The sequence below is a fragment of the Elephas maximus genome, chromosome 18 (assembly GCF_024166365.1).
Source record: "Elephas maximus indicus isolate mEleMax1 chromosome 18, mEleMax1 primary haplotype, whole genome shotgun sequence".
NCBI classification, from domain to species: Eukaryota; Metazoa; Chordata; class Mammalia; order Proboscidea; family Elephantidae; genus Elephas; species Elephas maximus.
The window spans coordinates 32737726-32754091 of record NC_064836.1 but is presented as its reverse complement, the minus strand read 5'-3'; the positions used below and the strand labels follow the sequence as shown (position 1 = coordinate 32754091).

Genomic DNA, 16366 nt, shown 5'->3' with positions numbered 1-16366 from the left:
TCTTCCCATTTGTATTTAATGTCACATTTCCTCTTGACAGATTTTGAAATGGAATCAACTAAAGGGCAGTGGTTTCACATCAGCGACACACACGTGCAAGCTGTGCCCACAACTAAAGTCCTGAGCTCACAAGCGTACCTCCTGTTTTATGAGAGAATATTGTAACGGTTTCAAAAAAGGACTTTTTCCAGAAACATGTTTATGGCTTTTATAAAAGCTGTAATAATAAAAAGTAAAGACTAAAGTTAAATTACATTCACTTAAAACTAAGAACATGCCAGAAGAAATCATGTTCCTTGAAAATACTGAAGGGAGAATGCCTAAAAACTTAGTGGTTTTTACCCGCTTCCAGTTTCTGGAAGTTCTGAGTTACTTAAGTCCTCTGTGTTTAACATGTGTGGGTGCTGGGTTGAAACACATCAATAAACTGACTTACCCCAGAAACCTGTTTTATTGGAAGATTTTAAGTTGTATTGACTTACTCTACCAAGTAACTATTTAAAAAAAAGTTTCAAGCCAGCTAATGACACTTTAGTACAGGCGTGTCAGTAGGCAGTACAGAATTGGGAGAAACTTGGCTCCAGGCCTTCTGACGCCTGGCAGTGCGCGTAAGCCAGGGCACAGGCCCAGTTCTGCATGTGCCTGTGCAGTGGCACTGAGCCCAGGGAGAAAATCTGGGTACTAGCTCAATAGCTGCACTCCTTAGAGTGTATGTAACTGGGACCAGGGTCCCCTTCACGCCAGCCTGCCAGAGAAGCCTGTGTACTGTCTTTTACCATTTCAGCTGCATGCAACTCAAAGAGCCTTAAGGACACCAGCATGTCTAAGCTTCTGGTAAGGTTCTCGTTTAGGCTTTTCCTTGTTATCCTAGTTAACCCTCTCCTTGCTGGGACAGTCCTGAGAGACATACCACCCTAACACCTTGAGTTAATCAAGACCAGTCAGCCATATTTACCTCCAAAATTCCTTCCGAAGAATATCAAAAACATAAAATTTCAAACGGTGTTATTCAGGAATCTTACATAAACTGTTTACAATTGTTTTTGCTTTTTCAACAATCCTTATTGATCTAAAGGAAAAATAGGCCCTACTTTATGAAACTTGACTTAATTTTACACATCAGGAAATGTATTTTCAGTTCTATGACGAGGATCTCGTTTGTTACCTTCCTGATAATCCATCAACTTTCCATTAACCCCAGCTGCTCCGAGACTGTCTGTACTGAGTCTACCATTCAGCAGCTCACTCACTGATGCTACTGTTAAGAAGTCCCGTAAGAGCGTTAGTATTTCTGGAGTGAGAAAACTCTGGAAATCTAGCCCAGGGATCAGCAAACTTTTTACATAAAGGGTCAGTTAAACACTTCATCACATGCTCTCAAGCTCTCCCTAGATCATTCAACATTTACATGAAACAGACATTTAAGATGTTTTCATTTAAGATCCAGTAACAGTGGTCATCAGACGATGAGGCTTTGATAGTAATAACACATTTATTGTATCATCCAGCTGAGAATATAAACACAAAGCACTTCTTAATTTAAGGAGAATAAGAAAACCTTGGGCAATTCCTAGACTACTACGAACATAACCACCTACAATAAAGTTAAGCTATTCATTTTGGTCATCATCCCAGTCCTTCTTCCCACTTGGAGGCTTGGGCCCACCAGCTGGTTTTGCCATGATGATCTATACAACAAAACAAACACAAAAAGTACGGTTTCATAAACTCAGCCTTTAAAAGGAAGAGAAAGAGCACACTTAAAGTATCTTATTAGCCTGACTGAAGATGAAGCAATCATTTTGCTAATCTATCATGTGCCACACACGAAACCCCGCAGCACAAAGTTTGTTAGATTCCTTATCAGAAATTAACCTGCAAACTTCGAGCACCACTGAGCTTCCTGCCTTCCTGGACAACAAAGCAACAAAACCCATGTCAGCAAAGCGCGTTCTAAGGCACGCGCTCAGTAGCTCGGTTAAGTTGAATGTGACGATGTTGGCAGGCACTGTGACTTCTGAAAGTCCGTTTGGCACCTGACTTGCTATTTATATATGAGGTACATCTTGCCAAGCATCTTTATCCCAATTTCCTTGTGGTTTAGGAGCTTTAGGTCCACCCGCCAGTTTTGCCATTATAATTTAAAGCAGGTGATACATAAATACATATATGTATTAGGTTCAACACTGACATTTCCTATTACCTGCAAGTAAGGACCATTCAAGTGGCAGGAAGTGTTCACAAAAGTCCAAGTTTCTAGTTCTTTGGTAACTTAAGTTTATTTCATCAGTGCTAAGCCAGCATTTTCCAACTATATAATCATCAAGCATTTGCAAAAGATTGTCTTTTTTTTTTAAGTTGTGGTAAAAAAAAAAAATAGCTTTAGGCTCAAATAAATTTGGTACAAGCTAAATTAAACAAAACTGCCTTTCCTCATAGAACCTCTCTGAACCTCATCATCCACACGCTAAATCTCCAAATTGGGATTATGATATTCACTGCTTCCCAAATTCCATGTGACATCAATGGGCCTGGCTTGTGTTTCAAGGAACATAAACTGTAAAAAGCACCTTTACTACTATCTTCAGTATTCTCTACTCCTTTTTAGAAGCTCCTGTAATTAAGTAGCAATTAACAACATACCTAGAATTCCAAACCTGACATTCTTGGAATAAAATTTTACTGAGAATAAATTCAGGATGAATCAAAGACAGTAAATATAATTTTAGAACATAAATATATCTTGACTTCAAAAGACTAGAAGAGCAGTCCTCAAACTTGAGTGGGTCTCATAATCATCTGGAGGGCGTACTGAAATAGATGGCTAGGCCTCCCTCAACAGCATCTAATTCCATGGGTTTGAGAATTTTTTAACAAGTTCTTAGGTAAGAGTGATGCTGATGATTTGAGGACACTGAGAGCCAGTGAAACAAACATTTAAAAAAAGATTAAACTGCCCAATGCTTGAAGTCTGGTTTGCAAATCTCCAGAATGTATCTACTGCACAAAATTAGGTACAGCCGGTTTTTAAAGTAATAAAGTTCATTATGGTACTAAATCTGGTTAATAAAGTCAGATGGCTTCTTCAGATACCTTCTGTGTGTATAGTACAAAGGCCACAGGTACGTATCAGCAACTTCCCCTTTCTATAAAACAGGTTTGCCATTAAACCAAAATTCAGATGGGCCTTTGTGACCAAGGATTATGCTTACTGCCTTGCTTGGATAACGGATATTCAAAAAGCTCCCCAGTTAAGGAACTTTCACTACCAGAATTTCTGCTTACTGCAAGCTTCAGTCTATTTAGCTTCTCTTGTTCCCTTCTCTTTTTGGTTCCCCGCTCTATTCTTAGCCATATTTACTTGTATAACATTTCTTTAGGCTTTTATTAATAGCTCCAAAAACATTTCTCCACTGAAAACTTTCTACGCTTTTTTAATTACAAAACATCTTTTCTGAGAAAATGGTTTAAATTATTCAGCGTTACTCTACCACCACCTCTAGTTAGAGACATCAGCGATAGAGAACTCCCTAATAATAAATGATAGATACGCATCCAGCTTCTGCTCATTTCCAATGTAGAAACTACTCTGGTTCCGTTTTGGTCATTTCTGGTTATGAAAAAGTTCTTCCTTATCCCAAGCTAAAATTTGCTATAATTACCACTGATGTGATTATGCCCAGAATTAAGTCTAACATCCTTTCCAGTAATGTCCACCTAGGGCTTGCTTCTCCCAAGACTGAATAATTTGGCATAATTTTTGCTCAACGATTTTGTACCATGCTTCTAGCAATTATAATTTTCTAATACGAAGTACTTAAAATAATTCACGGTTTAATCGTTACTTCGAGAATTTTGTGGAGAAATGCCATCTCATTAAGTTTACTGACAAACACCTTCTGGAAGATAATTAGGAATTCTAGTTCACCTCCACATACAGAACAGTCTCATGGTCCCCTCTGCCATGTTTGCTCCAAAACAAAAAAAAAGGGGGGTAGACATGCTGATAGGAGCACTTCTAAGATAACTTGAGTACTTCAAGCCATAGTGTCACAGCAGAAAAACTGTAAACGCCACGGTCCTGCCCACAAATAACCAGAGGCTTCGATTCCTCTAGCTAGTAGTCTGCAATGTCTGCTTCAGGGCTTTACGATCCTCACATATGCCCTGTATTATACTTTCTCTTGATTACCTATGGAAATAGTTCTAAGGCTAACAGAAAAGTTGGAAAACTATGGATCTAGATCAGATTTGTTCTACCCATTCCAATTTAAAGATATCAAAAGGTTTCCTTCACTGGAAAAACCTTCATTTTAAATTAGTTAAAATACATTCAATACATTTAAAGCTATAATTCCAATAGAAAAAAAAATATCTGTGGCACTTTAACGAACCTAAGATGTAATGGTAAGGAATACTCCTTTAAATGGAATTAGAGCTATGCTATGTTCTCGTTTCATGGAAGTAGAAATCCCCTGAAAATCAGCATCTTTACGGATTGCAACTCCGCCTGTCACTCACCTGATCGACTCTCAGTACGGTGATGGCGGCATTGGTCGCTAGCTTGATGGCCCAGTATTTCCCCAGGTAGGTATCCAGAACACCAGCTTCCAACATGTCCTTCACAGCAGGGACTTCAGCCTGTCAACACAAAACAACCTTCATTTTCCACCTCAAGTGCTTTTATGTGAAAATGCTTATGCTCAACAAAAACGCATGGCTCCTTCAACAGTACCAGAAAAGTAACCCATTAGGAGTAACTAACACACTACCCCCAAAACAGAAAGAGAACTGGATTTTCTTACCAGATAACTATGTAAGCACTAATTGTTAAGGAAATCATTTACTTACAAATCAACAAGACTTCTCACTAAATGTCTTTTTAGTTAAAGCCTACTGCCTCTATTTTTAGGCTGTACACTCACAAAATAAAACAATTCAAGTTTGTAGTTTTTTTCTCCTCCATACCTCAATATCTAATCCAACATTTTTATTTCCTTCTTGATGTACTGCATAAAGTTTAGAGATGACTTCATTGGCCTTAACACCAGAATTTTCTGCCAGTGCCCGGGGAATAGCTTCAAATGCCTCAGCAAACTTCTTAATAGCGTACTGTTCAAGTCCAGGACAAGTCTAAATCAAAAATGTGTTTATTATTATATTTTATTCAAGCAATGATAAAAAATTGATTAATTCAGAGAAAACTGTACCTCTCCATATGATGTGATCTGTTTGGCCAACTCAATTTCTGTAGCTCCACCTCCAGGTACAAGACGTTTGTCCTGTAATAAAGAGCAACACACCCAGAATCACCAAGAGGCAGGTTGTTCATTTTTCCAGCTTCCATTACTCTACCAGACTAAAAAAAAAAAATTACTTGTTGTCATTACAAACTTTGTAAGGGTTGAGCCATCTGGGCAAATTCCCTTACTGTGCAGTGTTTGATACAAGGAAAGGGAGGCCAGGAAAGAATGTGAATGGCACAGATATGGCGCTAATCACAGTGTGGCAGCAAGTGAAGGTACATGGTAATAAACTACACCTGAGACAGTTTAAGAAACAAATAGCCTACCTTTGCAACATATCTCCCTTTTGTGTAGTCATTCTGGAAAGCTATCATACTCATCAGCAGTGGGCACAAAAATCCTGCTTTACACGGGCTGTTTATTGTGATGATCTCACGGTGTTCAGGAGTCTGCCAATATGTTTTTAAGGTCTTATAAATTACTAAGGAAAAGAACTGCTAATACTGACCCTCGTGAGAACTTTGAAAGTATTCACACCATCATCAACTGCCCTTTCTATGTCATCCATGAGATTGTCGGTAGAGCCTCGGAGTACTATGGTGGAAATGGCACCATCTTCCTTTTCTGTCAATAAATTAAATATATTTGAGGATTAAGTAAAAGAAAATAAACATCTCACATTTATATAAACAGATTTTACTATTACTACATACCATGCTTAAAGACAACCACCTGTGTGTCTCCAACTTCTGAGAGATAAACACTGTCACAATGGCCCAACTCTTCAGGGACAGGTGGAGTCTGGAAGAGAAAAAAAGACCATTGTAAAAAAAAAAATAATCCAAGTATGTTCAACCACCTTTTAATGTTTTTCAAGATACATACCAATCTAGGAAGAGCTATAGCACCAACTGTTTTACATAGTCTTCTGAGATCCCATTTTGAGTTCAGTCTTTAAAAAAATAAAACAAAACAAAAAAACAGAATTCAATAGACGTTTTAATTCCACTAGATAAAGTAAAATGCAGAAGTCACACAGGAAACTGCACTGGCCCAAATCACATCTTTTGACCCCGTATGTTCCAGCCCAGAACACGACGTTGGATTGCACTGTGCGCCAAGGGAGAAAGGCCGACTCCTGTAACTGGGAGTGGGCCTAGCCTGCCAGCATTGCCACATCTTAAGGCTGCGTCATATGCTTTTAATGTTGTTTTTCTAGAACTGGGAGAACTGGAGTCACCTTAGGAGAAGCCCTTGTAGAACTCAAAAGTATACAGAAAACGTTTGCTTCACTTGCAAAATCACGTCTGTGGAGGTGATTTACTCTGCACATTGGAGTGGGTGCTACGGATGGTGGCAGAGGCAGGAATGGGTAGACAAGTCGTTCAGAATGCCCATAAATGTGTTTACGGACTGAAGTGTGTTCCTGACCCCACTCAATTGAGCACAAAAGCTTCATCCGGTCTCTGTAACAAGTTATTTCTTTTGCTTGGAAATCTTTCCCTCTCCCTAAGTGGCACCCATCTGTTGATCTATCTTCGGCTCTCAGCTTAAATGTCAGCTCCCTCAGAGCTGTTTCCTCTTCCCCTGCACCAGGTTAAACCCCTTTGCTATTTGATCTGACAGCTTACTTTTCCTTTCCTAAAAGTCCTCCCAGTTGGTTGAATTGTTGAACCACCACCAAATAACAATTTATAATACAGGTTAACAGAGCACAGCTTCTTCGTACCTCACCAACATGGTATTGTATTTGTTTGCATAATGAAGAGCCATGTCTGCCACTTTGCCACCTGTTACGATGACATTTGCACCGGTATCAGCAATAGCTTTGACTTGTGCATCCATGAGATTTTCTTCTCCTTTACTAAAATTCATCAGTTCTTCAGCAGTCTTTATCAGTACTGTTCCCTGGCAAAACAAGCATGCACGCACTCACTTTAAACTATTTCAGTACTCTGGTGTTCAAGTCACAGGTAACATTTTACTAAGGAAATAATTTAAAAAACAGAAAATGTGAAGATAAAAATGAATTTTGATGCAAAATACAAAATCTACATGAAATCAATAGAAGCTCAGCTTGCTACTAGACTTTCACCCTCAGAACCAGATGCACTGTGGTGGGAAAGCTGGGGAAGGACTGTTAGGTTAGATATGTTGGACAGGTCTCTACGTGTTCTCTCTTTTGACAAAGGGCAATTCATGTCATCAAAACAACAATTATTATTCTCAAACTTTTAAAATATGTGAACTAAATGCCAAACACCTCCTCTTTCATCAAAAGAATTTTAAGCCAACAACTTGCATCTCAAGAGTTCTAGGAAGAAGACAAGCAACCTATAACCATAAACTTCAAATTTTTTAATATACATTTTAGAAGACTTGTCAATTTCAAATTCCCTCAACAAAACTCTGTTTCAGACTGTCTGGAGCATCTTTCTAAGTAACGCTTTTCCTGAAGAGCATAGTACAGGCACTCCCATTATCTCCAGGGAGAGAATGCACAGGCTCTACTTAAAGTCAAGGTCTGTACGTTAGTATATAAACAATATTGCCACTGTAGTTTTTCTAGTATTTTTGCGAACTTAGAAATTCAAAAACTATACACTGGATTTTAAAAAGATATGACCCAGCAGTTCTCAGTAATTATGCAGTAGTCACTGGAAAAGAGCAAATTCTACCTCACAACTTCAGAATCATGAAACATTAATCTGAAAAAGACAATCTCAAATTCTGATGTTGAATTTTAAGGTTTTGAAGTCTACGTACCTTAGTTTCTGTTATCATGCCATCAAAAGGACACGAGTACACTGCTATTTTTGCATCTTTGACAGATGTTACATCACCTTCGGTTTCCTTCTTAAAAACCATGCCATGTAACACTGATGAGGAATAGACACCAGAGCCCTACAGAGGGGAACACCGACATCATGGAACAGCGAGTTCACAGAAATGATATTAGGGCTAAGCTGTTGACTTGGTACATACCAAAAGCAGCCTTTTCTAAAAGACCACACCAAGGCAGTGACTCTGGGGGGAAAGCACAGCACTTACACTCTGCTTGAGGCAGCAGCCACCAACTATATTAACAATCAGAATGCCAACGTGCAAATATTACACTTGTCTATTTTACTGTATCAAGCACGTACTTTTATCAAAAACATACTCTTAACGCAACACTAACATCACATCCAAGTGTGAGTTTTATCATAAAGCAACAGGACAACCTTCATTCCATTCAAAATTGCCTAAGTCATGAATACAAAAGAAATTGTTTTGTTTATGCACCGTTTTAACCTGAAAGCTGTCACAGAAAAATGCTGACTTCACAATGTTATGATGTCAATACCCTTTTCCAATTTAAAAGGCAGTGGTATCATCACCTGGAAATACCAAAACGCTGTAAGCTGATGCACCTTTCCAAAGGCAGTAAGTCCTAAGTGTCCAAAACATGAGCTAATACTTAGGGTATATAACACAGACATTCTCTTTTCCAAAGAATAAGGACTTATCTAGGTAACGTTACACATTTTCTCAACTTACCAGAATTTTACAAACTCTGATGTTATCAACATTGAAATGGCCGGAATCAGGAAAAATAGACACTGTTAAGAAAATGAGACATATTAGAAAGGATGTGGGAACAAGAGAGAAAACAGACATTTTTATGTGAGCCCTTGGCGTTTACTGATACTGACTTACCACATGCCTGAGCAATAAGCTTGGCCAGAAACCCTTCATTCCCATACTGTTTACTCATGACGGAGGTGCGCAGGAGAGATAAGACTTCATCAACATCTCGAAGGCTTTTTGCAGAACAACATACCAAATCAGGAAGAATCTCATGGGCTTTTCTACAGCCTATTTCATAACCTTCTATGACCTGAAACGTTAAGGAACCAAAACATAGACAGAGGAACTACTCTTCAAGAGAAACGGGTATTTTCATTATAAAACAATGAAGCATGTCCCCCCCTCCACCCCTCCCCAAACACATATGGTAGAATCTAGTAGGGAAGTGTGTAGGCCCTGGTGACAGCTCCAATTTGAGCCCTAACTCCACCACCTCCTAGCTACAAGATCTGGGGTGAGGTTTTTTTTTTTAAGCTTCCATCTCACTCTCCTCATGTAATATAAAACAGGGTTTATTTTGATAGGCCTCACTCACAGCGGTCTTGTGAGGATAAAATAATAAATGTCAAGTATGTGTACTACAATGCCTTGCAAGAATAAACTCAATCAATATTAACTATTACTATGATAATAATTTTTATTTAAATTTAAAGCAGTAGGTACATGTAAGCAAAAATTAAATAGAAGTTATACAGAAACACTCACCTCTGAAACAGAAAGGCCAATTCTCAGAAGCTCTTCAGCTAATTCCAGAAGAGCGCCGGCAAACACCAGAACAAAGTTCGTGCCATCTCCAACCTCCTGCTCTTGCATGTGAGAGGCCATTACAATCATTTTTGCAGCAGGATGTTGTACCTGGTGGAAGAGGTTTCAATTTAAATACCGAATTGAAACATTTTATCCTTAAAGCTGTACAAAACTGTTCATGTCCATTTCTTCTAAATGAAGACTATTTTCTTGGGGGCCATGTAACTCCACTTGATCCCACTGCTATACATTACTTACAGTGTGATCACAAGAAAAAAAAGCAGTTCTCTCTGGGCCTACCCACAGAAATGCATCACTGTGAACGAATCTAACTTCCTAGTGCACCTCTTTTGATGTCAGTCACCTTTCTGTGAGGTTCAGCACATCACTACATGTTCATTAAATTAAAAAAACAAAATAACTTCAACCACTAAATCTAGGCATTTTTTTAAAAAAGGCTTTGGGAGAGCGAAGACAGGCACCACCTTCCTTCATCATGAGTCTCAACTTTGTGTGCATGTTCTTGTTGTAAGGGGCATCACTCATAATTTAAAAAAAAAAAAAAAAAGGAAATATAAAATTTTATCAAAAGAAAAAAACACAAAAGACAAACACCTAAAAAGTCAATACCATGGTTCTTAATATGCAGACAGTATTCCCATTCTGCATCACTGTGTACATCATCAACATTCACTAAGTCCCCTCATGGAGATTCTGTTAACGTTTGTCCAGTATCTTTAAGGATATGTTGCTATTTAAGAGATTAAAGAAATGTTAATGTATCTACAGAGTTTCATTTAGAATACAGGATTAACTTCTCGTAGTTTAATGGCTAAGCTTACAAAAAACTCTGAGATTGAACACGTAATCCTTCAATTACAGACGAGCTAAAAAAGGAACGGCTCTGTGTGTGTGTTATGGTGCCAGAACTTCTTGCTAACACTGATGGTAGTATCCATTCTACAGACTCTGTAACATCAAAACTGAAGCTCAGGAAAGCAGAATTTCATCAACTGTTTTATTTTCACAAAGTCAAACAAATGGTTTGATGTTAAAAATCGCTATTTTAAGGTCCAGCTATTCTACATTACAGGGTAATTCATGTCAGTGTCAATCTATAATACATGATAACAGAATCAATTAGGTCTGATTATTAACATATATACTTTTACCACAAGCAATCCCTTCATAAATAACAAGATATTCTCAGTGCCCATAAACCTAAACAGAACTCTTTATAACTAAGAAAATCTGGAGACACATATAATTTGTAAAAAACTGGCTATACAATAAAACCTGTGAAAGCCAGACCTGTGTAAGGCAGAAACCTGTCAGAGAAAGAAAACTCAAATATTTTCCACTGAAACAGGCGATTTCAGAAAAGTGGTAAGACCACACCCTGTCAAAGGCAGAAAAACACTGAGAGGCCTGGAAAAACAAGGCAGTCCCAGCTCTCACAAGTTGCACTGTAGTCCATAACCTAATCCAAAATAAGACTTCTTCCTTCTGTGTGGAAATATAGTGTTTGACATTACCAAAACATTTCTTAGCTCTTTTTAAACTTACTTCCAGCTCTCTCAAAATAGTTGCTGCATCATTTGTTACAAACAACTTCTCCAGGTGGTTGATAACCATTTTATTCATTCCTCAAAAGGTAAAAAAAAAAAAAAAAATTATTATTCAATTCCTTCCCCAAATACCCAGGAAAACCTAGTCAAGAACTATAAAATGAATTCACACTGTAAAACTGTGGGAATAACAAATCTTAGCACATTTCTACTGACTTCGCTTTTTTAAAAAAACAAGTACCTTCTTTCAACAATATTGCAAAGTCCTGGAGAGCAGAACTGCACCTCATAATACTTTATCTTTCATTTGAAACAGGCCTGGCATGAAGAAAGTGCTCAATACACAGAAATTACATTAATGCCTAACAGACCAACAATATCTACTTAAAAGTGTATTTATTCTATAGATCTATATAAATTCAGTTGGTGGTAGCAGCCAAGAGGGAGAGGACTTTCTTCTTTATAGCATAATATCACTTTAGTTAGAAGAAATGTTGAGTTTATCACAATGAACAATAGCCATTATCTCAATGATGAAAATGCTGTAATTTTTCTATGTTCTCAATGGGATAAAAAGTCATTTTTGATTCCAATGCATTCAGAATTACCATTTGGTCCATATGCTGTACGGGTGGTCTGGGCAAGCTCCTTGCAAGCCTGAATGTTCCTGTAGACAGCCTCCTCCAACCCTGAAAAATGCTGTAAAACACTTCACATTACACAAGACAGTGACATGCAAGAATTTTCAAAGCAATGGATATCTCTGCATATTTTGCTTATAATACAGAGGTAGTACAGCTTAGGAATTTGGCACACGGGGTTCAGAGTATGACTGGCTGGCTACAAATCTTAATCTGGTTAACTGACTACATGACCTTGGGCAATTTACCTGACATTTTTCACTTATAAAATGAGGGTAGTAGTATCTACTTCACAGGACTGCTGAAACAATCAGACCTGTATCAGTAAAGCACAGTGCTGGGTATTCATAAACGACCATAAATTTGCTCACTAGTTGAAAGCATGACATTTTTAGGGACCACCGATATGCACTTACTCATCAAAACATAATATCTACATATGTTTTTAAGGTAGTGAAAAGGCAGTGTGGGGAAGAGTACAAGATCGATCACAAAACATGTTTCAGGAAGAACACCTTTTCAGAGTTTATCTGTATTTTCTAACCACAGGTTGAAATGTGGTATGGACATTTTCCTTACTCTATTAAGAGCCTAGGCTTTACGGCCAGTGGGAATTCCCACTCATAAAGTAAATGAAGCTAAATACCTGCCTCCAAATACTTAGGCGCTAGAGCACACAGGCTTCTGAATGGTCTTGTAATTACAATTCCAAAGCACGCAAACTGAAAAACTGGTGAAATGGTGGGAATGCTAAAATTCTGAAATTTTACACTGGACTTTTTCAGAGCTAGAATTAATTTGGGGCCTCAGATAGGCTTTATGAGCTTCCTGCAGACCTGAGCATTTTTCTAGAGCCGCAATGTCCTAAACAGTAGCCATTAGTCACACACAGCTATTTAGGATAAATTCAGTTCCTCAGTAGTACTTGTCACAGTGCAAGTGCTCAGTGATCACATCTGGATAGTGGCTATCGTAGTGGCACAGATATAGAACATTTTCATCATCGCAGAAAGTTCTGGACTGTGTTGTTCTAGACATTAAGGCATAGCTTAAAAAATATTCATAGAAGGAGCTGTGATTCAGAAAAGCTTAACAACCACTCCTTCAGAAGTTTCTCCAGTGAAAAGAGCGGGACTCCTACAGCAGCAGTCAGTCTGACCCCCAGGCTTCCTCTCTTGCTCTTTTCCCTCACCCTCATCCTGGGAAACAAGGTTTTTTTTGTTTGTTTTAAATCATAAATCAGACCCCATCACTCCCGTATTTAAGACCCTTCTATGGCTTCCCATCACTCTGAGAATAAAACCTAAATCTCTCTTTAGGGCTACAAGGTCCAACAAGACCTCACCCCTGCATACCAAAACCTGTTGCTACTGAGTTGACTGGGACTCATAGCGACCTAGTCTTTTCTGGATATTCTGGTATATTTAGTTTTCCAGGTGAACTTATTCTTTTGTCAGATACCTCCCCAAACCCTGTTGCTTCTTGAAGTTCTTAAAAGTCCTATTTTTGAAAGTTGAATTGACAGACCCTGTAGGACAGAGTAGAACTGCCCCATAGGGTTTCTAGGGCTGTAAATCTTTACAGAAGAAGACTGCCACATCCTTCTCCCACAGGGTGACTGGTGGGTTCAAGCTGCTAACCATTTGGTTAGCAGCGAGCACTTAACCACTCTGCCACCCGGGCTTCTTGCCCTGGCCTACAGCTCCTCTACATACATCTATCATTTGTGTCTACCCTTGGTAAGCTTCAGTCCCATCATCCTTCTTACTGCTCTTTTAACAGGTCAAATTAATTCCATCCTCAGGGTCTTTCTACTTCAACACTCTCCCATCTGATCTTGGCTGGTCCATCCTGTCAACTCAGAACTAAGCTAAACATTCTTCCCCAAACATCTCATTTGTTTTATTTGCCCCTGACCCTTCTTTTTTTAGGGAGGCAGTTTTTTTGTTTGTTTAATTTCTGTCATTCTCAACTACAGTACTATTTGTTTTCTTCAGGCAACTATTTAAAATGTTGTTGTTTATTTGATTATTTCTTCCCCAAAAGAATATAAAGTTTAAGAGAGCTAAGATTTCTTTCATTGCAGGCCCTCAAGTCCCTATTTGTTGAATGATTATCTCACATACAGCAGTCTGCAGAAAACTACTAGCATCTGAATGACATTTAAATAAGGTTTTGTGATACAGAACAATTTTCCAAACCTGTATTAATGAAAAGTGCTCATCCTGATTTTTTACGGAAGCAGCCACTGCCCATTTCAGCGAACTTGTTTCCCCAACGTTTACATTATACACTGACATTACTACACCCAAGTTATCCTCAAAGCACATCCTGCAAGTAGTAAAAACCTAGCTTTCTAAAACTGTTAGTGCCCCTTTACGTCCCATAAAACCTTAAATTCAACCTCACTGATCTGTATTTCCTTAATTAGGCAAAGAAAATGTGGGAAACGAGTATCAGAACACCATTATTCCAACGTTCAAGACCTGACCATAAGCCAAGATAATTTTATTTGGGTCAGAGTGTCAGTTATCTTGCGGGTTACACAGGTAAGTCACATGGTTAGAACTCAAAGGTACCGTCTTCTGGTCCCATCTCCTCAACTGAAAGACGAGGAATTCAAGACTCAGAGGGACAAGTTCTACACCAAACTAGCTCACAGCAGTTGGGGCCAGACCCCACTTGGATTGCATGTAATGTCTGTCCTACTCTAACACCTGCTTCTACAAGCGAAAAGCGACAGAGGGGAGCCCTCCGTTCTCCTGTGGAAAGAGTCAGCCAAGAACTGGTCCTTGTTCTACGCTCTCCTCGTTGCGTCTCCCTCCCCTTGCTCTTTCCCATCCTATAACCTCGAACACTACGCCAAGAGCTGTGCGTGAACCGGCTTCGCGGACCCAAAGCAGTTCTCACCCTCACAATATCCTGTAAAAGTGGAGAGCCAAATTAGCCCCATTTTACGCATAGAGAAAACGTGCACCAGGACCTCTGCGCTCGCCCAGCCAAGAAGTGAACGCAAATGCCGGCCTCGACCCTCATCTGCCGTCCCTGCCCCTCCGCCCACCTGCCTTTCCCCGGGCCGGGGAGGGACTGAAATGCCCGCGGACCGATGGGCTGAGTCCTACTGAGCACTCCTCCCTTTCTGGAATCTTCTCCAGCCCCGCGCGCGGCGCCGGGGGAGCGTGTCCGGCCCGTTACTAGGCCCTTCTCCTTCGCTAAGGTCGCCGCAGCCCCACGCTGACTCCCCCACCTGACCCTCTTCCTCCATCTCTTACTTTCGCTCCTTCCTTGAGCATCTGGGCAAAGCCCGGGGCCTTGGGGACGTGAAGCGCCATGCTCGGTCTGCACAGAGCCGCTCACGCGCTCACTCGGCTGCTCCCGGAGGAAGCGAGGGGCGCGCACAGCCTTCTGGGAGTGCTACGAGCCGCGGCCTCAAGCTTTCAGTCGCTCCAGTTGGGCACGCCTCCTCTCCCCTGCGTAATCCTCAGCCGACAGCATCGCGAGAGCGAGGGCAGCTCCCGCAGCCAGAATCGAGCAGACGATCTTCGATCAAGTCGATCAATCGGGCGGGTGGCAGGCCGCGCCTTCCGGTCAACGCATGCGCAAGAAGCCTAGGCCGTTTGAATCCGAGCTCGTCGTGCTGTTAGGGTCGGCGGGAACGTTTGGTTTTCGTTGGTTCTGACTTGGGAACGCCCCCCTCCCAGGCTTAATTTCCCAGACCCAGCCACCAACATCAGGGCAGGTGTGCCTCTTCTTTCCAAGGCAGAGCACCTGTTTGTATATATATATATGCATGTATGTATATATAACATAATTGAGCGTCGGCTCTGTGCTGGGCATTGCAGGAAGTGCTGGGGACGTGAAGGTGAAGATTAAATTCGTTAATGAACGTAGCATTGTATCAATGACTCATATATTCCACGCTCTGTTATTTGCTTTACGCACAGTATCTTAGTTAACGGCCAGTCTTAACAAGTTAACTATTTTCTCCATTTAATAGAAGGGGAAACTGAAGTTCACACATGGCAAATGATTTCCCTGAGACCACAAAGCTAGTAAATGTTAAAGCCAAGATTCCTACCCAGATGAAAAAAAAAAAACCCAAAATGCATGTTCTCAACCACTATCTATATTCCCGTTTTCTACTTCTTCCTGCAAAAATAAATCCCTTTTGTTGTCGTTGTTAGTTGCCCTCGAGTTGGCTCTGACTCATGGTGACCACCTGTACAACAAACTGAAACACTGCCTGGTGCTGCACCATCTTTAGGATGGTTGATATGTTTGAGTCCATTGCTAGGGGCCACCGTGCATTTTAAGAGTCTTCGAGCTGGCAAAAACACGCTGGACTGCTAACCCAGCTGGTCCGATGGAGAAAAGACCTGGCAATCTGCTCCTGTAAACATTACAGCCAAAAATACCCTATGGGGCAGTTCTAGTCTGTCACAGTTCTACTAGGAATCGAAACTGATTCCATGACACAGCAACCAACCGAGGGAGTTCATTTTCTAGCATTATATTGGACAATAATCTGTTGTGA

At 40.1% G+C, this 16366-nt stretch overlaps 2 protein-coding genes across 5 annotated transcripts in view; one reads left to right on the top strand and one right to left on the bottom strand.

Moving 5' to 3' along the window:
• The window catches only part of USP16 (ubiquitin specific peptidase 16), a 30615-nt gene extending 30138 nt beyond the window's left edge, over positions 1–477 (top strand). For all 4 annotated transcript variants that reach the window (XM_049858646.1, XM_049858647.1, XM_049858643.1 and 1 more), the window contains one exon: positions 41–477. In XM_049858646.1, coding sequence (XP_049714603.1) covers positions 41–165 — 125 coding nt within the window. In that variant the 3' untranslated portion in view covers positions 166–477. The remainder of the gene's footprint in view (positions 1–40) is intronic.
• Positions 478–1461: 984 nt separating this feature from the next.
• Positions 1462–15264, bottom strand: CCT8 (chaperonin containing TCP1 subunit 8). The gene is made up of 15 exons (XM_049858648.1): positions 15105–15264; positions 11800–11890; positions 11190–11269; positions 9582–9731; positions 8946–9126; positions 8787–8848; positions 8013–8150; positions 6976–7154; positions 6132–6198; positions 5960–6047; positions 5755–5870; positions 5211–5282; positions 4969–5133; positions 4522–4641; positions 1462–1688 (listed from the first exon to the last, which is right to left on the bottom strand). Exons 1-15 carry the CDS (start codon positions 15162–15164, stop codon positions 1611–1613), a joined length of 1647 nt encoding a protein of 548 aa, XP_049714605.1. The 5' UTR covers positions 15165–15264; the 3' UTR covers positions 1462–1610.
• Between the last annotated feature and the right edge of the window lie 1102 nt (positions 15265–16366).